The sequence below is a fragment of the Lepisma saccharinum genome, chromosome 24 (genome assembly GCF_977018435.1).
Source record: "Lepisma saccharinum chromosome 24, izLepSacc3.1, whole genome shotgun sequence".
Taxonomy (NCBI): Eukaryota; Metazoa; Arthropoda; class Insecta; order Zygentoma; family Lepismatidae; genus Lepisma; species Lepisma saccharinum.
The window spans coordinates 50286223-50311013 of NC_139252.1; the positions used below are offsets into that span (position 1 = coordinate 50286223).

The following is a 24791-nucleotide window of genomic DNA, read 5'->3' on the forward strand; positions in this document are numbered from 1 at the left end:
CCTACTTTCGAAACCGATTGACAAATTGGAACTAATTGGTCAATTGTAATGAATTGGTTTCTATTGGAAAGTATTTTATTGTTTTCAATATATTGCTTATGAAAAATTCTTATCTCTACAACTGTAAATGCAATGGAGAAATCATATAAAACAACTAGAATCAGTGGCGGTGATTAGGGGAGCAACTGCCCCCTACCTTTTTGCCAATTTAGCCCCTGCACTATGCTAAACCTTGTCTAGAAAGGGAAATAAACTATGCTTGCTCACCCAGTTTTGGCTTATTGCCCCCCCCCCCCGTTTTGGAACCCAATCGCTGCCACTGACTAAAATATATATCTGGTAAAGGATGTGGAATTGGTAACTTAGAAACACTTTCATATCAAAAATGTATCAAACATATGAACACGTTTTTAACTATGTAGCTTCATTGTGTTTTAACGCACTTATAGAAAATCGAAAAACATGCTGCTTCAGTCATAAATTGACATGTTGTTCTTCCTTTATACATGCAAAAACAGCAACAAATTAGGTTAAACAAAGAATCTGACCCACAACACTTGAAAAAATGATAAGCAAACAAAACACTGTCAAGATCGACTTAGTTGATCAAAAGATTGCTATTTTTTCAATTACATTACATACACATAAGAATAACCATGAAAATTCCATATTGTAAAAAAAAGAACAAGAACTAATATGAACATGTGTTACAACTACTAGTTGCTTTAAGGTTGAGTTGGTTCTTAAGAAAGAGATATTCTTAGGTATTCATTAAGATAAATCTGATTTCAGTAGTATGCATTAAAATTCAGAGGAAATTCAGTTCAAGTGTGCTGTTTTTCTTCTAAATCACAGGAAATGTGCCATCAAGAATTAAACTATTTTTGCTTTGAGTCAATAAATGAATTTATAACATATTGGTTCCTCAATGTATACAAACTTACAATTGGATACAATTCACCAATTGGAAATTGTCTTGATTTTCCAACTGGTTTCAGTTGAGATTCCGATTGAAACCAATACATTCTGATACCTATATTAGACATACGATAGAACCAGATTCATTCTAATTGAAACCAATTCAATCCAATTGAAATTTCAATTGGAACCAATAGAAAATTCCAGCACTACCAAATAGGGTCCAGAGGACTCTGAATAGAGAGACTGTAACAATGGCCAGGTGGTATTCATATTCATGTATTGCTAGTGTGATACCATATTCAGTTAATTATTTTCAAGGGGAACCACCCTTATTATATACAAACATACTTCCCCAATATTAATCAATGTAGTTTTATGAACATCAACTTGATTTTTATGAATAACAGGCAATTTGTAACATTTGCATTATTTAACTCAAATGGTTGGTAAAAAAAAGATCTGTTGTAGAAATTGCTACATACGACTTACAACACACACGCGCACACAAGTAGGATATGCTCATCCTCAATGTTTCTTCTTCTTTTTTGTATTCATATATCCTTATATTATCTACGTATATCCTTAACTGTGTACCTAATTTCAAGGGTTTGGTGGTAGAAATTCGCCCATTATAGAAAGGAATTAGAGTAATTGGTTTGTAATCAAGGGGTTTTCAGGTTCAATACCCGGTGGAGCAGTGGCAGCGCCAGCATTAATCATCTGGGGGTGCTGAAGTGCTGCAGAATAAAATAGATAAGCATGAAATATGATGCATGTTTAGAGGCGCTACCACGAATTTTTGTCTAGGGGTGGGGCAAGTACCAGGATAAACGTGCCAATAATTACAATATTATCATTATTATTATTATTATTAGTAGTAGTAGTAGTAGTATAGTAGAAGTAGTAATACTAGTAGTAGTGCGAAGTAGTATCCTCGTAAATCACGCAAGAAAGGGAGAAGTCTGTGCTAAAGCATTTATTTGTGTTGGACAAACTATTTGAAATATTTTTTCAACAAGTTCAATTTCACATTAGCAAATAATTGAAAACAAGCACACAAACTGTATTTTTTAAAGACAGAAAATGCATGACTAATATAATTATTTTTGAACATATGACATGTGTAACTTTCATGTGCAACATATGTTTTACACATAAGCAACATGGAGCGACGTAAAAAAATAAGAAAATACATATGCAACATGTTAACACTAAAATGCGAAGTGCAGAGCAACTTCGTCTTTGTTAAAATCCCCTTCTGCCGCACTATCCCCATCAACGAACTGTAACATATCTTCGCGAACTTTGGGCTCCTCGTCCTCGACAAAGTCTGAAATGGTACTTTACTTCACTGAACATGTTACGTGGAACATTAACAGCTAATCTACCAGTCATGATACAACTCGAGTTAAATAATTTCCCGATACAACCTGATGCTTGAAGGCACCCGAAATGTTTGTTCCAGTGCGACTTTGGGAAAAGAGAAACAAGTAGGCGGACAATAAAACCGTTTAACAACAATGCCAAGAAAAAAAGAAACTCATTGAGCTGTAGGTAAATATTAAAGAACACAAACAGGCCACTTAAAACAAAAGAAGAAACAATTCTCGACAACAATACTGACGAAAAAAGAAACGGCAACCTCTCATCTTTATAGAGACTGCCACCTACTGGAAAATATATGCGGCTTTTCTTTCAATGCTTGGCTGTTGTATACAATAACAGCGGTCTCACTATAATACCTAACATTCAGACTCATCACTACAAGAGTTAATGCTTTCAACACAGGTTTTGAATAGGGGGTGCGCATAGTGGTTCAGATTCCACTTTATACTGTAGGTCCAGTCTCGATTAGCCTTACTGTGCATAAAGTGGACATAAAACACCAAATCAATTAATCAATCAAAGGAATTATTATTTCCAAGCCCTGCTAAAAGCACAACTTTACACTCCTATTGTTTAACAATGGCTAACAATGTTCGTTATTCTTTCAGGTGTATGAGGGAGTTCCAAACATTCCAGAAGATAGTTTAAAGTTGCTGGGTTGGATCATAGCTGCAATTTCTCCAGACGACCTAAGAAATATATCATTTACTGAAATTGATATTGTTAAAGTATTTGGAGAATATAGGAATCAGAATCTTTCTCAGGTGTGTGACAGTTTATTTTTATTGCAAATTGTGTTCCCATTCAGTGTGACTATCTATTGCAAGTGTTAAGATGAACTTACTAGGTATAATTGATTTTTTAGTTTAGTTGGTTCCTGAGATACATGCATTTCAAAATAGGTTAAGCAATTTTGGAAAATTCCCATAAATTAGACAGATTCGATTTTTATCCAAAACCCTTGTAAATTGTTTCATAAAAATAGGATTCACCCACTCACTAAAGCCAAGAGGTCAAGAGTCAACGTCTGCCTAGGGCCTAAAGTTGAAATTGTAAAAGGAGGAGGGAGCTGTTTGCTCAATCCTATGTGTTAGTTCTGGGGAGGGGGCTTCTGTGGATGAACAAAGTAACAATAAGACACCCAGTGGCCAGGTCGCCTGCAGGTTTTTTCTTACAGGAGCAGCAGCAGTCAGTGTGAGGAACGTGGGGTGATACTATCCCTCCAGCTAAGAAAATTATCACAAAACATTTCCAAGAGGATAATTTGCATAGGCATCCTGCATTATCTCCATGTTGATCCATGCAAGCATCAGTCAACTTCCCCAAACTGTTTTTTTCCAGATATATCAAGGGGGGAGGAATGCCACCCTGGTCCCCCTCTCCAGGTGCCCTTAAGTAGTGGATCAATTTGCTCAAACTCCACTAGTTCGACCATTGCACCTGCCTGATTTGACCTTAGGCATGATACCGGTGGCCAGAATTAAAGTTACCCAACTCAGAGCCCTCTGTAGCCTGTTTGAGGCATCGTAGAACTCTGAAATTTGGTGAATCCTCTATGCAGACCGTGGGGAAGAGGATGGCGATAAAAAAGAAATAGTTCAATTTTCTGCCACCAGGTTGAAATTTGGCGCTGTACTTCCATGAAGGTTGTCATAATGACGTAAACTGCTCCAATTGGTTATGGATTTGCCTTTACCTTGCAATCTTGCAATAAACGAGAGATTATTTTCTCGCAACTTCCAGCCACTAACTAATGTCTTTCTAATTAAATAACTCAGCTAAATCACTTAATGTGAGTGCTGAACAAAAGTTCAGAAGTGATCGCCATGCCATTAAATAAGAAAGAACGTGCATTGCTGCTGAAGTTGTTTTATCAGAACGGTAGTAATAGTGCAGGTGCACTGCGAGGTTATCGTCATGCGAAAGGACTTCGAAAGGGGCCCATGATGATGCATGAGTTAAGAAAGATGATGATGAAATTTTAAAGGACTGGAGATCTTGGTGTTGCAGCAGGAAGCGACCGCTCGCCGATTGCAGAAGAAGTTGTCACCGAAGTGGCTGTTGCAGTGGCGGATAGATCCTCTTGTTCCCGATATTCTGCAACTAGTGTGCGAGCTGCGGCACGTTCATTGTCCCTGCCATGGTCGACGGTTCACAAAGTGCTATGGTCCATTTTACAGCGGTACAGATGAGGCACACTTGACCCTCGATGTGACAGTAAACCCACAGAACTGTCGCATATGGGGTGCCTCGCCACTTTGTGTTGCAGCGACAACAATTGCATTCTGATTACATCACTGTCTGGTCTGGTTTCACTGCTGATTTCATTCTGGGTCAGTTTTTCTTCGAGGAGCAAACACCGCAAGGCCCAGTCCGATGTTCCATTACGAGTGCATGTTATGCTCAACTCCTTTCACAGCACGTGGATCCTGCCTTGCAAGAACAAGGATGTTTAGCGACCACAATCTTCATGCAAGATGGAGCAGCCCTGCATAGTCGTAAACAAGTGACTGAACTTCTTCGGGATAATTTTGGCCCTGATCGTGTCATCTCAAGGGGTTTTCCCGATGTTTGGCCTTCCTGTTCACCAGACTTGACTCCGTGTGATTTCTGGCTATGGGGATACCTGAAAGAACGTGTGTACCAGGAACGTGTACAGACACTGCCTGAGCTGAAAGCAAGCATAAACCTGCATGTCACTACCATTTCTAGGGACATGCTTCGTGCAACTGTTGATCATGCTGTGCTACACTTCCAACAGGTCATTCACACTTCTGGCATGCATATTGAACATTGCTGTACTAGCAGAAACCAACAATAAAGATTTGTACACCTGACTTTTGTTTTTCAATATTCATTATTACAGTGCCACATTTCAACCTGGTGGTGGAAAATTGAACTATTTTTTAATTTTCATTTATCGCCATCCTCTTCCCCATGGTCTGCATAGTGGATTCATCAAATTTCAGAGTTCTACGATGCCTCAAACAGGCTACAGAGAGCTCTTTAATTCTGGCCACCCGGTATTTTGCTGCATAGAGAAGAAAAATTATAATGTATAGTTCACATACATTATGTAATGTATACCATGTGTCAGTATAATTTATCTGTTGATGCACCTAACTGTGTGTGTTAAAAACAATATTTTAAAAGAATGCCAAAATTGAATTATTCTTTCCATTTTGTAATAATATAAGCATTGTTTGGTAAATTTTCTGAATGTATTTTTTTACTTTTAATGCAATCTTGAAAGCATTTTATAAAATGCTATATAGAATGGAAGAAGGTCCAGTTCTCGAAGAATGTTAGCAAAAGAAATAAGTTAGGAGCCAGAGGGGTTGGGAATATTTCTTATGATGGACATCACATTTAGTATTTTATTTATTTATTGAATCATGTTAATTCAATCAAGATCAGAATATCCTAGTCGCCAAGAATGATGAGCTAATAAATTTAGTTAGTTTCCAAGCTAGAAACTAGTCACTTTGTGCGACTCTTGACTGCTAATTTTGATCACAAATTGCATGGTGTACGTATTGTGTGCACAAATTATGAAATGCTAAACAAGAAAACTACAAAAAACACAGGTTTGGTCACACTAACAAACTTTCTGGTGGTTATCTCACCTTTTCAAAGCATCACTGCTATACGAAATTTCTGAGTACTGCTTGACTATTTTATATTAAAAATCTTTAATTATAACAACATTGAAAATTATCTGATTCTTTGTGTTTCAGTTACAAGTACTGGCGGAGCAAGTGAAAGTTGATCTGAGTGCCAGCCCAGAAGAATATACCTATTTCCATCTAATCGCATTGAAGCAAATATTGTGTGGCTTCAACCGCTCTGAAATTGAACTAATCAAACCTGAAGCATATGCGTAAGTAAAGCTATTTGTTGCTTGCCCAAATCAAACCTCATCCATACATAGAGCTATTGCTTTCCCAAATCAAACATGGTGCATAGGTAGAGCTATTTGTTGCTTGCCCAAAATCAAACCTCATCCATACGTAGAGCAGTTTGTTGCTTGCTTGAATCAAACCTGATGCATAAATAGAGCTATTTGTTCATTGCCCAAATCGAACCTGATGCATAAATCGAGCCCTTTGTTGCTTGCTTATATCAAACCTGATGCATAAGTAGAGCTATTTGTTGCTTGCCCAAATCAAACCTCATCCATACATAGAGCTATTGCTTCACCAAATCAAACCTGATGCATAAGTAGAGCTATTTGTTCCTTGCCTAATTCAAACATGATGAATATGTAGAGCTATTTGTTGCTTGCCCAAAATCAAACCTCATCCATACATAGAGCCATTTGTTGATTGCTTGAATCAAACCTGATGCATAAATAGAGCTATCCGTTCATTGCCCAAATCGAACCTGATGCATAAATATAGCTATTCGTTCATTGCCCAAATCGAACCTGATGCATAAATCAAGCCCTTTGTTGCTTGCTTATATCAAACCTGATGCATAAGTAGAGCTATTTATTGCTTACCCAAATCAAACCTGATGCATTAGTAGAGCTATTCATTGCTTGCCCAAATCAAACCTGATGCATAAGTAGAACTATTCATTGCTTGCCCAAATCAAACCTGATGCATAAGTAGAACTATTCATTGCTTGCCCAAATCAAACCTCATCCATATGTAGAACTATTGCTTCCCCAAATCAAACCTGATGCGTAAGTAGAGCTATATGTTGCTTGCCCAAACCAAACCTCATCCATATGTAGAGCTATTGCTTCCCCAAATCAAACCTGATGCATAAGTAGAGCTATTTGTTCCTTGCACAAATCAAACATGATGCATATGTAGAGCTATTTGTTGCTTGCGCAAAATCAAACCTGATGCCTAAGTAGAACTATTAATTGCTTGTCCAAGTCAAACCTGATGCATAAGTAGAGATATTCGTTGCTTTCCTAAATCAAACCTGATGCATTAGTAGAGCTATTTGTTGCTTGCCCATTAGGGAGCTTGATTTCACCCATGTTGGTGGAAGAATTTCATAATGTAATTTTATTTGGAGATTATTTCTTGTCTAATTTACCTTTTACCTATTCTAACACTACGTACATTTCAAGAGTGTGCCTCTTCTGTTGTCTTCAGGTGAACAAACAACAAGACAGAGAAAAATGTTTGCAATAACATGTCTTTCCGCTTTGTAAAATGTAGTGCAGAAGTGTTCGGGAACTTGTCATGAAGGCAAGAATCATAACAATTTAAATCAAAAATATGTTAGCCCTTGTAGTATTTTTAGAATATACTATATGTACAGCACACAATCTGTAATCATTTTGCTTTGTTTGTATTTGCAGGGAAGCAGCTCCAATCCTAAAGACACTCAAAAATTGCCCTCATGATGCTCTCCAGGGGCTTGCCACTCTTGCCATGGACAGTTCAGCGTTTGGTGATCCTTCTTCGTGGACAACTGCTGATGTAAGTTTCTTTTGTCTAGTCTGTTATGCAATTTGGCATTTGAAAAGTTCTGGTAGCTTATTTTGAAGTATCAGAATAATGTATAGATTATATACAAACACACATACACTAGCCCCCTCTCTAATACATAAGTGTTTTCAAAAAATAAAGTTTCACTTGCTTGGTGGTTGAGCAGGTTAAGTTGTTGACTTTCAATCTGGGCATCAAAGTTCCCAGGTTCAAGTCCTGGCCTGGGCATCCCTATGAGTGCCCTTTCATCAATTTCATCCCTCATCATTGTGATTAGCCAAAAGTGGCAGAAAAGTGACCCTAAACAACAAAAATAGAGAAGAATAAAGTTTCTGAATTGGTAACGTTCTGGGAACAACATATCAAAAATATTTTTACCAACTTGGCACAGACTGCAATACAGCGGAGAGAAATAATTCTAATTCATATTTGCTTTAATTATGATTTTTTGCTATAAATATTAATTGCAGTAAATTTACTATGTTGTAGCATGTCATTGAATACAGGATCATTTTTACAATAAATACATACCAGAACAAGTCTTTTTTTTCTGTGCTATTGTATTACAAAACTACAGGTCCTTGGTTTGAATCCTGGATGATTCATTGTGTTCCCTTAGTTGTCTCAATAATCCAAGTAACCAAAAGTGGTTGGTCCAACATTGGGCCAACCGTACTGAAAATGGTTGGCCCAACGTAAAAACATACCATTGGTACAAACCAGTTTTCAAGTTCTTTAAATAATTTACTTAAATTCTGGCTTAGAAGATTGTTTTAATAGTTTGCATAATATATGTGTATAATGAACAATTACCCAGACATAGAGCTAAATGTGTAGAAATATATGAAAAAAGTAAATGTGTTAACATGTGACGGGTGCTAATGCACCTAAAATTTTTGTTTCAATCTATTGTTAGGACATATCATCTCCAAAAAATGGCAGAGATTGTGAATACTTTTATGTGCCTTCATGGCACAGTATAGTGAGCATGGGGTAACTGTACCTTATGTAGTTTACCTGTGTATATGCACTTGTACATTAGTGGGTGTACAATATCATGATACTTATCGCATCATTTTCTTCCCATTCCAGGTACATGCAGTTGGATGCGTTTTAGGTGGTCTTCCCCAAGATGCGCTGGTTCGCATCCCACCAGCTGCCATGAGTGGTCTTACAGCTGAAACAATAAAATGTCTACCATCCTTAACTGTGAAGGTTGGTACTTGTGGAGAAGTCTTTATATATTTGAAATTTTGGTTCATACTTGCATGTGAGTAAAGTATGGGACTGATTCTGAAAGTTCCCATCATTTGTGCTGGTGTAGTTGAAATGGAGGAGAGATGGCAACCCTGCTTCAAGTAGTGATATATGCTTATTTTGTTTTCCTTCCTTTATGGCACTGTATTAGCATTGCTTATTCTGGAGAAACACTGACGGGTGAAGATGTCAGGTGTATCAGGTAGGGGAGGAGGGTATTATGGAGATAATAGGCACAACCTCCTCTTTGTTTCAAGATTACATGAGAGTTTTGAAAATAAATTTCAGTAAAGATATTTGAGCCTAAAAAATGAAACTGGTGAATGGAGAAGGTTATATTCTACTGAAGTTCATAATCAATATTATTAGAATAATTAAGTCAAGAATACTGCTGGGCAGACAGGTCATGTGGTATACATACAGGATCCTTACTGAGAAACCTGGGTTGTAGCGATTCCATTGGTATTTTTACAATACAGAAGTGGGCATGACTGTACATGGTCTGCGGGAAGGCCACGACAAAAAAGAAATTACAGTATTAAACTTGCATTTGGCACAATTGTCTGTAACATACTCGAACATGTGGGTGACATTTTGTCACCCAACTATTTTATGAGCTTCCTCACCCCACAGCAAAGTTTTAGGCCAGAAGTGGCTTAAGGGGCAGGGGACCCAGGCAACTGCCTGGGGCATCCTGCTTGAGTAGTACCAAAACCTTATTTTTGATAACATAAGCATGGCTATTTGTTTTAAAAATAGTTGGGTTTGTGTAGACAATAATTAATCTAAGTTACTGCTGCATAACATAATAATAAGTATATTGCAATTGCAAAATCCTGTAGAAATTTAAGCTAAGAAATTAGTGTTCTTTTGATGTCATTATGCAGGTATTATGTAAGCACATACCTACAATAAATGAGTGCTTCAACATTAATGTTTAGTATTTACAGAATAAGGCTATCTTTTGTCATTAAAACCATAAATATCTCCGTAGAGGTATATCGTTGCCTTGTAATCAAGGGGTGCCAAGTTCGATACCCAGTGGAGGCATATTGGTTCGGATCCCAGTTTAAACTGTAGGTCCAGTCCTGGTTAGCCTTACTGTGCATAATTAATACAATAACTCAAAACTCATTAACACCATAAATATAAGACATGGGCATGCTTTTTTATTGGAGGAATGTAGAAAATAGAGGGTAGAAAGTTTGGACGTGGCAGGGTGGAAAGTAGAGTGACACCAAACATCCACCTCACCTGGTGAAAATTTTATCTTGAGCTGCCCCTGCATTAGGCCATAAAATGTAGCAGTAGTTCAGCTGTGTACAACTATGCAAGTGTGATGTTATCACCAATTAGAAAGTGTTTGTAGACTGTGTAGAATTCAGAATGATGTAAGGAGTATGTACCTAGGTATATACATGGAGGGTATGGTTTTATAAGTTACAAAATCTGTTTATGTAAGTCTTATCAGTTATAATTAGAGGCATGCATATTTTGTTTCAGACGGAAACATGAAATGTGTAATAACACACTGTAATGTTCATTTTTCATGTTTTTGAAAGGTGTGAGGTCAAATTTTCTATCATGTTTCATCACGAAATGATGCAAAATGTGAAATAAACTCTTAAACCCGAAATTTGGAGTTTATTTACCGATGCAACACTTTCTGAAGTCTAAATTATCCTGAGAGTCATGTAATTCACAGAAAATTGATTAATTCTGCTGGAAATATTTGAGAAGCAAAAATTGACTCTCTTACACTGAAATAAACTTAATACTCTATCAACTACATACATGTGGTATTTAGAAGGGAAATGTTTATTTTGTGCAATAAGTCTAGTTTTTAAATCATATTTAGGGATTTATCCACCATTTTAACACCGACATGCCACATTACATACCACTTTTGATCCTGATATATGACCAGTTTTTGTACCAAAATGTTGATATTTTATTCACCATAAATAAATATGTGGCTCTATATGCATAGTTTGATTTTTTGCAGGCCATGACAACAGACCAGCTGGGTAGGTTGTCCGTTCCTGCTGCTCAAGCTCTCACGTCAGAACAGAAGTCGGCATTGAGCGAGGGACAACAGCAGGTGGTGGAGGAAGCCATCGAGGGAGAAAGGATGCCAGAAGATTCAGGATCCAGTAAGTTTTTCCATAAATAGATGCGTGTCTGTATCTTGGAGAATGGGAAACAAAATAAAAATATGATGTTGATCAGTCTTCTGAGAGCGGTATCACAGATTTTAATATGCACAAAATATAACCACCAGCTTTCGTTTCAATATTTTGCGTTTGTTTTAACTGAACTAGCTGTAATGAATTTGCTTGTGGCTTACAGAGGACACATTTGAACTTAATGAAAAAATAAACTCCATGACTTAACAGCTCTCTTAAGGGCAAGGGCCTCTGATATTGGCTCTTTCATTGTCAGTGCATAAAGTCCCATTGCCGCTGTTTTCTGGTTTTCATGAGCGGAGCCCACTACTTATTTTCAAGTAGCTCCCTAATTTTTGTGAGGATGCATCAATGCCGAAATTTTGTGAGTTCCAACCGGGAATTGAACACAGGACCACTTGCACCAAAGGTGAGGGTGCTAACCATTTAGCTATGCAGGAAACTGAAAAGTTGCTAAAATTTTTGCTCAAACAAGGTTCAAACCTGAGTCTTTGTCATTTTGTACCAATGGTCTGCACTGAGCTAACCTCGAAGAGAAAGAAATTCCTTTTCTATTCCTTGCCTGTCATATCATAGTGTGTGCCATGGTTCAAACCTGAGTCTTTATCATTTTGTACCAATGGTCTGCACTGAGCTAACCTCGAAGAGAAAGAAATTCCTTTTCTATTCCTTGCCTGTCATATCATAGTGTGTGCCATGGTTTCCATCCTATAAACCATAGTACATAATTTTAACCCTTAAACGGGCAAACATTTATGACATGCTGAAAAAAATTAATTAATAGGATACATGCTATGTTTTCAGTATAATTATGACAAAAATATTTTATTTTTACATATTTATGTATTACATAATGAGATACATAATGTGTCCTGTGAGATACATTGCCCATTAGAGACATACATGTAATTATACATAGGTAAACAGTGCTCCTACAATGATTAGAATCGTACCATATAAAATATAATCGTTCCACATTTCCTTGTTAGTATAATGAATATTCAAAAATATATTTACTAAGAAAATGAAGAAAAACGTAAAATTAAGTATTTTTGTGTTATAATAATGTGCTACAATCACCAATTACATAACGTTTTACAGACATATGCTTGTTATTTATCTTCTACCTACTTTTGGTGAAATGCTGAAAGCAGTTCCTTGTTTTTGAACCTGTCAACCATTCACACATAATATGCAAAGACCTTTTTCTGTAGTTTTTGACCAATGCCCAACACTGTCATATATTATATCTTGAAGTGGACGTGGTGATATTCGATGCTTTACTTATTTCTGTGGTAAGTCTGTTTGAGATGGTCTTCCCCGTTTTGGTGTATGTGAGTGAATGAGACAATTAGCTATGTCCATCCTGAAAGTTTTCAATGTTTTCAAACTTTTTTCTTCCTTTTGCTTCGACATTACGACGATCCCTGGATATACAAGAGCTAGCCAGAGTCACAGTTTATTCTGTCCACATGGGTGGCGTGGATCTGACAGATACGCTCATAGCATTGTACAGAACACCTCTGAAAACACGGCTTGAATCTGGAAAAATTCTTGAGTCATCGTAGATAATGATTTTCTTCTTTTCTAAGAAATGAAATTTAAAAAAGAAATTATGTTATTGTTTGCATTTATGTTGGATAATTGTAATTTCTAATCGTTGAAAGAAATACAAGGTATCACTTCACATGATACATTTACTGGTTTTCAATTTTCAAATTTGAAAATAAAATGTGGCATTATCTGAAATTATCACAAATCCGTGCGTTTACTTTCTTCTTCCCTCTTCCGATTTGGTCAGTTTTGTTGCTCTGTGGGGGTGATGTTAGTTCATCCTCACGGGAACTTTGTTCCTCACCAAGAGATGACAGTTCTGGTGGTGGAGCATGATCTGGATCAATGTCACTGTCATCGCAAGAAATATCACCCTCGTCGCTAGATGAGGATCCAATATCTGACACATTAGGATTTCCAGGAGGAACCAGTACTCTATGGTGACCATAAAACTTCCATGGTGGTATTGTGATATCCTGTGAAAGAAGAGGCAGTTGTATGAAAACAAATGTAAAATGCAGACAAAACATTTTCCATTTCATTCAAATGCACATAATCTATTGGAAATTATTATTTTAGAAATGATGTAACTATTCATGTTGTTCAAAGTGGAGTCAACGTAAGTGAGGTCATAATATTCTAGTAAAAAAGAAAGAGAAAATATTGAGAAACTAAAGCGAGAAAAAAAGAACGAGACACGATGCAATTTCTTTTACAATGATACTATATTTCTACATATCTTCATATGTAAAAAAAACATTTGTATATTAGAAAATAACACTACAAATTACAACAACATAAAATACGACATTTATACTGAGCAAAAGCAATGGTAGAGTACACAGAATGTTCAAGAGAACATGCATTCTACATGTATTTCCTTCTGTATTTGCATAGAATGTGATAAGGTGAAATTGTCCTTTTTTGGGCAATGTATCCCTGTAGATACACACAAATAAAGAACTGGCTCACAACGTACTTCGTAACAATTTCAAGTATTATAAATATTAGAAGTTTTCTAATAACTTCGATACACATTTATTTCATGCTCACGTCTTACAAAACAAATAAAAATAGGTCAACAAGAAATAAACTTACCACCCCATTGTTAGAGCTCCTACTGCAAGATGCCATGGTCCTCTCCATGCAACTGTGCATGCAGTTCTACAAACATCCAACAGACGGCACACGAGTAGAATCGTCAAAACGCACGTATCTCACGATCCACACTGCCAGTTTGCTCAACTCAAGTGCAGAGATCGTTTAAGAACGCATCGAATGCAGTGTATCCCACAAGATACAACGGCCAATTAAGGGTTAACTACATACCATAACTGTGATTAAGTTGACTTGTGGGAATATTATTACAAGTTCTTCAGCCTCCCTGATGGCATAGTGGTAGTGCTGTTGCCTTTTAATCAATTAGTCTTGGGTTCAGTATCCAATAGATGCACATCCAGTCCCATTAACCTATCTGAGCATGCTGTAGATGGCTGGGGATGTGGGTGCAGAATGTTTGCTTCCTGGTGTACTTCACATCCGGTTTCCTCAGTCTCCTGGAATGTTCCATAGGAAAATTCCACAGGAAATGGAGGTTACAAAGTACAGTGGAACTGGCTACTAGATAAGCGAAGGGTGCCCTGTAGCATGCCCTTTTTAGTTACATGAGCATCATTGAGAGTAGCAGCCAGTGCCACCGCAGCAGAGGTAAATGCTGGCGCATCCCTCAGCCACTTACCCTTCTCCTACAATTATTATTATTCATCTATCTCTAGTAAACAGTAAACGCCATCTGCCTTATTTCTCCCAAAGTGCAAGTGCTCTATTGATGATGTAAGCTAGGCTATTTAAGATACAATCAAGTTGAATAAACATTGTCTTCCTTGTGTACTAAGTAATGCTAATATACCTTTTGCTTCGTTTCAGGTGTCACATTATCCCTGGGCCTTCTGTTCTCCACGATTCTTCTCCACTGTCCGATTCAACTTGTGTAAGTTATCACATGACTTCCGGGAATACAAGTGACAAGGAGGGACTGTAGCTGCTAGCACTTCACAGGTATGGTTTTACATCAGATATATAACCACAGTTTCATGCATTTTATCTTTTCCTGTTCAAATAATAACCTGTGGCTCGACAGCCCTTGAAGGACCTAGGTGCAGATCTCCCGACTGCCAGTCTCCCTCCCACAATCCTACCTAGAGGGTTAGAGATCTTCAACCGGTAATAGGGTGACGTGAGGTCAGCGTGTCGAACCAGTCATTATACGAGATTTCCCAGACCGGGTTACACTACTCACTTGTAGCTCCCCAATTTCCTCATGATGGTGGGTTGCCACCGGTCCTATACACAGGCCGAGAACCCAGAGACTGAACCCAGGTGGACTCAAACCCATGCCATCCCACAGTCGGAGCCCAAAGCACAGTGCCTTAGACCACACGGCCACGGAGTAGGTCTTTCCTGTTCAATGATTTCTTTAAAGTGTTACCAAACCAGCATACATATATTTTTCCAAGACCCTGCTGGAAATTTCTACTGTAAAAATCTACCATTATGAGTTATAACATGTGTTGGAAATCTACTGAAACCCAATGGTTTTCTACCGAACACCTTTAGTAGGTCTAATGTACAGCTACAGTAGTTGTATGGTAGAGGAACTACAAGTGAAAATATTATCTTCAGTATTATATTTAATATGGTATATAGTGTGTTTAGCTTAACATGGTAGCTGTAAATATAACATTTAATTCCTCCTATTAACAATATTTATTTATATCTATATGAAAATGTGAACACAGTAGATATTTCATCACACCTATTGATCTACTGTAAACAACAATTTTCAGCTGGGTATCTCTGTGAGCTTTGTTGTAACTATATACATCATGAACATTTTCATCTGCCCTTTATTATAACGATTTTGTAGAAGTTGCAACATTATAATAATTGTACTGGCGAATACCTAGTGTAGAAAATAGCAGTGGTGGAACTCTGTGTTGACCACACATCACCTCATGAAATTTTGCTTAACAGGCCTTGAACTTCAAAGGGCTGTTGTGCCACAGAGTTCAGTTTTTTTAAAATTTATTTATTAGTATAGTAGAATGACAATAAAACTATACTTATGGGGGCTAAATTTTGCACCTGTTGTAATAGTAACCTTGATGATGCTTCACCGAAGGCCAAATTTAATTTGATGTGACAGATTGTGCCATATGTAATGTGTTGCATTTTTACTACATTTTTCTATAGCCAAAAACAGCATTATATTTTTAAAAATATTTTCATTTTCACATGGACGTTTACATTTTTGGTGTTCACCATGCTTTTTTGCATGAATTTTGGAACTAGGTGGAAATTTTTGGATAGATGGCAAAAACAGTGAATAGAAAAAAGTTTCATTACACATCTCCTAATGAAAAGTATCTGTTAGAGCATGGCAAAGAAAAAACCTTTTGGGTGTATTTTTTTTAATTACTGGAGAATTAAAAATTTCTTGCAGAATTTTACTGATGACACACTATTAGGTTTTCAGTTTCAGATAGAAAATGTAATGTAATGTAATGGTGTGTTATCTCGTCCATTGCTACCTTATGCCTCGCTGAGTCTATTCAGTGAACACATTTGTGAATTTGATCTGTTAGAATGATGGGATTCTTGAAATTTGAATGCAGTGAAGTTAACAAGTTTCCCTACTTCAAAGAAAAGGTCCCACAGATAGTTATGACAGAAATGAAAGTATTGAAGAGTTCATTCTTAAACAACATTTATCAAACTAAACTAAACTTTCCTGGCTTTTGAGACCAGAGCTTACTTCTTATTTTCAAGTAGGTCCCCAATTGTCCTCACGGTGCTGGGTCAACACCACCATTTTGGGCCTACCACTCGGAATTGAACCTGGGACTGCCATGCCAAAGGCAAGAGTGCTAACCATTTGCCTACGCAGAAGCCCATATTTATCAAGAGCATGAAATAAAAATCTAAATTGTTTAAAGGACAAATCTCAATGATGATTCTGTGACTGAGAGATCCTAAGTGGAGACTCGTTGCACAGTAGTTCAGGTCCCATTTACCAGGTGTGCCAGTTAATAATTCTTAATTGATCCGAAAGAAAACAAGTGTATCTGGGGAGAAAGGCAACAAATGCTTTATTCAAAGTATGTGCCATCGCTAGCTATACATTGTGCCCATCTGTCCATCAAATTGTGGATGCCCTTCCAGAAAAATTGTTCACATTTTGAGGTGATCCAGTCAGCAAGCCATTGTTCGACATCTTCGTAATTGTTGAAGTGTTGCTGGGAAAGTGAGTGAGACATCGATGAAAACAAGTGGTAGTCCGAAGGGGCTAGGTCTGTTGAGTATGGTGGGTGGGGCAAGAATTCCCAGCCAAGTGCAGAAATGGTGTGTCTGACGTCTTTCGCTGTGTGTGATTAGGCGTTGCCGTGCTGCAAAATCACTTTTCCGTGTCTTGTTGCCCAATCTGGGTGCTTTTCGATCAATGCATGGTTCAAATTGATGAGTTGTTGACGGTAGCGAATGGCATTCACTGTTTCACCTGGTTTCAGAAGCTCATGATACACCACACCCTTCTGATCCCACCAAATGCACAGCATTATCTTCCTTCCGAAGTGATTCGTTTTTGCGGTCGACGTTGAAGGTTGTCCTGGGTTAACTCATGACTTTTTGCAATTTGGGTTCTCGAAGTAGATCCATTTTTCATCCCCAGTCACTATCCGATGCAAGAAAGATTTTCTTTCATGCCGAGAAAGCAACACTTCACACACAGTTTTTCGCTTTTCCATTTGTCTGTCATTCAGATGATGTGGGACCTATTTTCCTGCCTTCTGGATCTTCCCCATGGCATGAAGAGGATCAGATATGGTTTGGCAACCAACAATTAACTTCTCTGCCAGTTGTTGCGTTTGCGTATCGTCTTCGTCCAACAGTGCTTGCAATTCGACGTCATGGAATTTTTTTGGCTGGCCCGGGCGATCTTTGTCTTTCAAGTCGAAATCACCACTTTTGAATCGTCGAAACCAACACACACGCGCGTCTTGCATTAGGACATTGTCACCATACGTTTCCACAAGGATACGATGGCTTTCACTCACATTTTTCTTTTGATTGAGCAAGAAAAGCAGGACATGCTGTGCCGCACATGCTCCTTATTTGGTTTGAAGGTCAACATGTTTCCCACACAAACCCAATATCACGATCACTTGCACTCTGTTGCACATCGATGGCATTTTGACAGGTACTGTGCTGGCAACACACTGACGTAACAGTTGAGACTGTGCACCAACCCTTGCTTCCAGCACCATCCAGCGACGAAATTAAGAATTATTAACTGGCACACCTGGTAAAAGCCTATCTGAGAATAAAATGGAACTTAAAGAAAAACTTTACATTTTTTCTCAGATTAATCATGAGAAGAGAGGTTCTATTCTGCAGTTGATTGTTACTGTCCACCATATTATAACACCAGCATCATCTAATTATCTCACAATGCTTTATAATTTATGTTTAAGTTAAATGAGAAATTCCAAAAGGTACAAGTTGAAACGTGACACCTCAGGGTCATTTGGTGTTTGTTCATTTGGACCAACATTCATTTGTTCATTCCCATAATAAATACATGGGAGTCTATAAACGCAATTATGTTATTTTTAAATCTGTTAATGGTGGAGCCTCGATTTTATGTTTTTCAGGAGACCTAGCTGAAGAAACTTAAAATGCAGGAAAATGTAAACTCGAGAAAATTTTTACATTTTCCTATGTTTGGACCATTAAGGTTCAATGTACAGGGTGGAGAATTTTCGATTACCCAGTTTTTGAAAATAATATACTCAGCCTTAGAGACAATGAAACTCCAAAAATGTGATATCATCCTTTTCACTACACTTGTCCATTTACATACATGCCATGTAGACTTGACTACTGTGCTTTGTGTGCATTTGCTACAGTTATTTGTGAAACACTGTGTCTGCCAAATGATCACCTTATTTAGCATTGCACTGCACAAGACGATTATGGACATTTTGCATGACATGGTCAAAGACATCCGGGGTTATGCACTCAATTTCCTCCCTGATGCGTTCCTTCAGTTCTTCCACACACGTCATTATCCATGTTGTCTTTTTCAATCTTAATGTTGTGTACACATTAAATTATTTCTTCTTCCAGAATGATGGGAAAAGTGATGGTGGAGGTATAGTACGTGAGACATATCGCAACCAAGTCCCAAACATTCAGCTGTCCATAGTAATGTAGAATTGCTTGATTGAGATCAGGAAGGCCACACGACTATTATTGTTGATCTCGTAAATGTTTCCAAATGTATAATTTGCATATCGAAGCTTGCCAATTAATTTTTAGTTAATTATACATTATTTTGCCTTCATTATTCTTGTACATCTTTCTCAAAGACAAAAACAAGTTTGTAAAGAGTGTTTTTGCAAGAACTGGAATCCGTGTGTGCAAGACTCAAACTACAAGGAACTTGTTATGAAATGTGTGCAAGAGTTACATAGAGGTTAATGTGGAGTTCAATGCTGATGCAGTTGCATTGTATGTACAAGGCTGATATCACATGAATCGACAACCCTTATTTGTACTTGTAACTGTGTAAACCTGTCGCTTTTAAGAAATGCTCAAAGTGTAATGAAGTACCGTACCCAGGAACTACTCATCATATCATGTGCTGCATTTGGCAGTGGTATGTGCCTGTATATTGCATTTGTCAATTAACTCTTGCCTTTAGAGATAACGTATTAGCTCAGTGAAGTTGTATTATCTTGTGTACAAAGAGTGCACAAACTCACACACACATATCATGTTGTTCATGTGATATCACACAGTTATTAACCTCCAGAAGATTGAGGTGTGGAGTTGTCAACCATCCATGTCATATTTCAGAGGAATTGTGACACTTATGTGACAGTTTTACATTAGGAAAACATCGATTTTTGTGTAAGCAAAAAGTGACATTTTTCGTGAATGTAATATGTATAAAAATGTTGTGAAGGTGACTGCACCAAAATAAGACCTAGATATATTTTTTTAGTTTTGCTCACTTAAAAAAGGAAAAGAGCTAAGTGTGGAAAGTATTCACTTAGCCAGGAGGGGGAGGGGTTAAATTTGTTATTGTCGCTGATTTATTTTCAATTGTCATCAACTCATGCAAGGAGGAGATATTTTTTAAGTCCAGTCTACTATTAGCAATTCATGCATTGTTCGGTAATTTCTTTTAATGCTGTATCTTTAATTATTGCTTCCTATTCTAATCTTATCATTTTTGTTAGCATTTCCAAACAAATATCCAAATTTCTTAAATTTCTGTAATTGTCCTTCCTGTATTGTCAGTTTTTGCAAATTTTCTCCCTCCTTCATGGTAATTTCTACACAGTGAACTTCTACTTTATCCCTTTATTACATTCAATAATATTTCCTTAATGTTAATATGTCCTTTACTCATACCTTAATTACAAAAAAAATATTTTTGTTAGTGTCTTTTGTAGCACTCTTCAAGTTTTAATTGAATTTCTTTAATAGGCGCATCAACTTCTATGATTTTGTTTGTATTTCTTCAATCTCTTCTGCCTTCTCCAATTGAAAGTCAAGCCTTGTTTGTATTTCTTCAATCTCTTCTGCCTTCTCCAATTGAAAGTCAAGCCTTGTTTGTATTTCTTCAATCTCTTCTGCCTTCTCCAATTGAAAACAGAGCCTTGTTTGTATTTCTCCAATCTCTTCTGCCTTCTCCAATTGAAAGTCAAGCCTTGTTTGTATTTCTTCAATCTCTTCTGCCTTCTCCAATTGAAAGTCAAGCCTTGTTTGTATTTCTTCAATCTCTTCTGCCTTCTCCAATTGAAAACAGAGCCTTGTTTGTATTTCTCCAATCTCTTCTGCCTTCTCCAATTGAAAACAGAGCCTTGTTTGTATTTCTTCAATCTCTTCTGCCTTCTCCAATTGAAAGTCAAGCCTTGTTTGTATTTCTTCAATCTCTTCTGCCTTCTCCAATTGAAAGTCAAGCCTTGTTTGTATTTCTTCAATCTCTTCTGCCTTCTCCAATTGAAAGTCAAGCCTTGTTTGTATTTCTTCAATCTCTTCTGCCTTCTCCAATTGAAAGTCAAGCCTTGTTTGTATTTCTTCAATCTCTTCTGCCTTCTCCAATTGAAAACAGAGCCTTGTTTGTATTTCTCCAATCTCTTCTGCCTTCTCCAATTGAAAACAGAGCCTTGTTTGTATTTCTTCAATCTGTTCTGCCTTCTCCAATTGAAAACCGAGCCTTGTTTGTATTTCTCCAATCTCTTCTGCCTTCTCTAATTAAAAACCGAGCCTTGTTTGTATTTCTCCAATCTCTTCTGCCTTCTCTAATTAAAAACCGAGCCTTATTTGTGTTTCTTCAATCTCTTCTGCCTTCTCCAATTGAAAATGAAGCCTGAAAGTAATTCCTCTTCCTGTATATTTTCTTAAATGCTCTTGGTCTTGCATTGAAAAAGTCACCTTTTTGGTCATTGTACACCCTGAGCAGAATGGTTACACAAGATATTTTTATATTTTCTTTATGATGCTAAATTTGAACTACCTTACTCACAGGCATTAAAAAAAAAATGTTGAAAATTGCTTTCGTAAATATTTTTCACCATGTAACCTGCTGTGGTGCCTGTGTAGAAATTTAATTTCTTAATGGTTTATTACTTTTTTCAACATGAAACAGTATCATTTTAATGAAGGTAGTTTTAAGTGTATAACGGTTGTTTGTTGTCAAGGAAGAAAATTTTCACAACTTTTCATTGTAAGAAAGTTATATCATACAGTATACTTAGCTTACCTAAGTTCAAGTAACACAAAATGCTTTTTCTGTCATTTTATTTGTGATATCTTAGTGCAAAGTCTGGAGCTACAGAGCATTGCTTCAACTGCATTGACAGACTTTGTACATGTATAATTCTTACTTTTCCTGTCTTAAGAAGAAATGAATGTGAGTGTTGACAAAGCATCATCTCCTTGCTGAAAACAAGGAATCTTACTACTTCAGTGGAAGACTCAAGATGTGTTGTGCCTTTCTAGCTATGGTTATTAATACACTGACAAACGACAGGATCAATGGGGCACAACAACTATAAATGCCATATGTTGTGTAGTGTTATTTTTGTAGTTTGTTTAACCATGTGGTCACAGAACCGTGTGTCTGCATTTTGATGTCTTTGTGGACAGCTGATAAGCTTTATACTGTTAGAATATGGCATCTTCGGAGTTACCTGGATGTCATGGTAATATCACCACCATTTACATATCATCATTGCGCCTAAAGTTTTCAATGTAACATTTTCGTTTATGTGCATATTTCAGTGAAAGTTGCAAGTGTAAATATGTGTATGTGAGTTATTCTTCTGATTGGGTGTGTTTACTTCCTGATTTATCATTACTTCTACCTTGATGTCATATGACACCTCCCATCCAAGCAATTTGCCTAAGATAATTAGTGAGATTTTTGTCACAAAAAGATTATAATATTTGATTTCTTAATGCCTGAAATTATAACATAATTTAACATTCCTGTCACATTATGATTTTGATATAGTATTTGCTATTAGATTATGAGACTCAAATTTGTTTGCATTATGAGACACATGTTTGATAATTAGAAATTCTTGAGCCTTAATCTCTGGTTAACTGAAAATACACTGTTTTGGCACTTGAAAGAAATTTATTGAACCCTTCAAGATAGTTGACTTTTTCAAACAATTGTTGTTGGTTTGTAATGAGTATTTAAGATGTAATAAAGGATTCCATTTAATTATTTTGTCTAAATTCATTGCAACAGACTTTAATATCTAATTCTCACCCAGTTCAGTTTTCAAATGTTTAAAAAGTTAAATTTCAAACTGTATTAACTATTAAATTCTAAACTGTTAAAACTATGTTAACCCCATTTAGGCTCGCTCATCAAGTTTCAACAATAAGTTATCAGTATGATGTATCTACACAAAGAGGGGGAGGGGGATACAACAACAGACTACCGATAAGTCATTAAGTAAACATTTCTAAAGAAGAAGAGAAAAAGAACAACAATGGAAACATACATGTTTCTCCATCTGCAGATGCCCTTGGTATGTGTTCATGTGAAACCCTTTGAAATATTTGTATCCATTCCCATACCTGTGTACGCACCACAAATTTCACGAATTGGCTGTGTGCACTTTTGCTTGTATCCTCAATAAGATCGAAAGAAGAACAAGGAATTTGATGTGCCCTAGTTGCAACTATTCACTAAAATGTTCTATTTTCTGAACTTTTTATTTGCTACATTATTTTTACACATTTTAAAACTATTTGTAGTCATTAAGGTTGGGTGTTTTCTGTCGAGCTGTGTACACTTTATAGATAACAGTTACATGTGTTTTTTGTTTATGTATCATGTTGGATGTTTGTATGTTCATCATAAGCTGAAATCTTTCTAACCCTTGAGTTGTCAATTGTACATGAGAAACAGTGGGTTTATTAATAAAGTTCTTTCCTATATGTCTAGTATTTATTTTTGACTGTAAATCCACTGAAATTTTCCCCACTTTGGTGCTGGGGCACATTGAGTGGTCAGCTGTAAATACGTTCATGATTGTTCTCATGGGCGTCGTCAGAAATTTGAATAATAGAAATAATGACAATAATTACAAGAATAATTATAATATAATTACAAACCAATTTTATTCAAAAATAATAATTATTATTATTATTGCTGTTATTTCCTTTAGGCAGCTTAGTCCAGCAGATGATTGAATATCCAGTACAAGTTTTTTTTTTTTATTTAAGTTTCACACAGCATACAGTGTGTACTGAAATGCACAATTATTATACTTTGTCATTAAATTTGAAACACCTTCAAGAAAAAGCTTTAAAAGTTTGAAATTTTAGTCATAAAGTTTTTGTTGTTTGACCTCAAAACTTAATTTTTGGAATTTTGAAAACTATGTAACCAGTTATTATTTTTTAAAACTTAGGGAATTTTCAGTCTGATCCAGCTGAATACTGGAAAGAGGACAGCAGAAGTTAAATTGGAGGCGTCGCGTGGGTGGGCTGCAATTCCAAAAAAAAAAACTGTTTCAGTCAAGTTGCAGAATTCCAAATGTATGTAAATTGTAGATCGTTCATTTCAACATTGTCTCCTTGTATTTCTTTGAAACTTCGAATAAATTTTTGAAAATGCGTTACAGATTTTGGTTTCTGAACTCCCATTAATCCAACATGTGAGAATTTTCTGGGGGAGTTGAACCCTAGAAACCCCCCCTCTAAATACGGCCATGCCAAGATGTACTATGTGGAAGAAAGGTTGACATTTGGGCATACTTTAGAAATGGTCACCCCTTACAACCTGCTTTCTCATCGGAACTTGATAAATCAAAAGTTCCCGGAAGGATGGAAAAAGTGGCCACTGAAGTTAATACAACATAGATGCATAGGAATAGTAGGTGTTTTATAAGTTCTGTGAATTAGTATTTGTGTACACACTGTCTTGGGAATCTGTGGAGTAGGACCACACGTAACAGTTGAGAAGGGAGGAAAACGAGTGCATGGGGCAAAACAGTGCATGGTAGCTGCAGCTGCATTTTCCCTTCCATTCCTTCACTTTCCCTCTTGTGTGTTCATTGGTAAAACCCTCTAGAGTCCTACTTGTGCAGAGGACTTTTCATTCACTTGGTCCAGAGATCCCCACGACAGTGCATAGATTAGATTGTAATTTCACAAAGTTGTGAGATGTGTTCATTTGAGAACTTGGATTTTTACGAGTGTTAAGTGCCGCTGCAATTTTAGTTTGTGAGCATTATAATTTCCCTTTTTTATGTTATTCATATTTATTTTTTTTGTATAAAAAAATAAGTCAATGGGAGATATAGATCCGCTGCTTTTGTGATTTATAAGTTAGTGTTTCTTCAGCATCCAAAATTAGGTAAGCAATTGTAGCTTAGCATTTTTTTTTAAATAAATTCTTACTGTCAGGGATAGAATTATGCACTTCGATTATTTGTATTTTCATTGG

General features: G+C 36.7%; 1 protein-coding gene across 1 annotated transcript in view; it reads left to right on the forward strand.

Annotated features, from left to right (window-relative positions):
* The window catches only part of LOC145977972 (uncharacterized), a 286923-nt gene extending 263645 nt beyond the window's left edge, over window positions 1–23278 (forward strand). The window contains exons 24-30 of the mRNA XM_083110320.1: window positions 2916–3071; window positions 6045–6187; window positions 7628–7748; window positions 8850–8972; window positions 11020–11167; window positions 14681–14812; window positions 18938–23278. Coding sequence (XP_082966446.1) covers window positions 2916–3071; window positions 6045–6187; window positions 7628–7748; window positions 8850–8972; window positions 11020–11167; window positions 14681–14748 — 759 coding nt within the window. The 3' untranslated portion in view covers window positions 14749–14812; window positions 18938–23278. The remainder of the gene's footprint in view (window positions 1–2915; window positions 3072–6044; window positions 6188–7627; window positions 7749–8849; window positions 8973–11019; window positions 11168–14680; window positions 14813–18937) is intronic.
* The last annotated feature ends 1513 nt before the right edge of the window (window positions 23279–24791 follow it).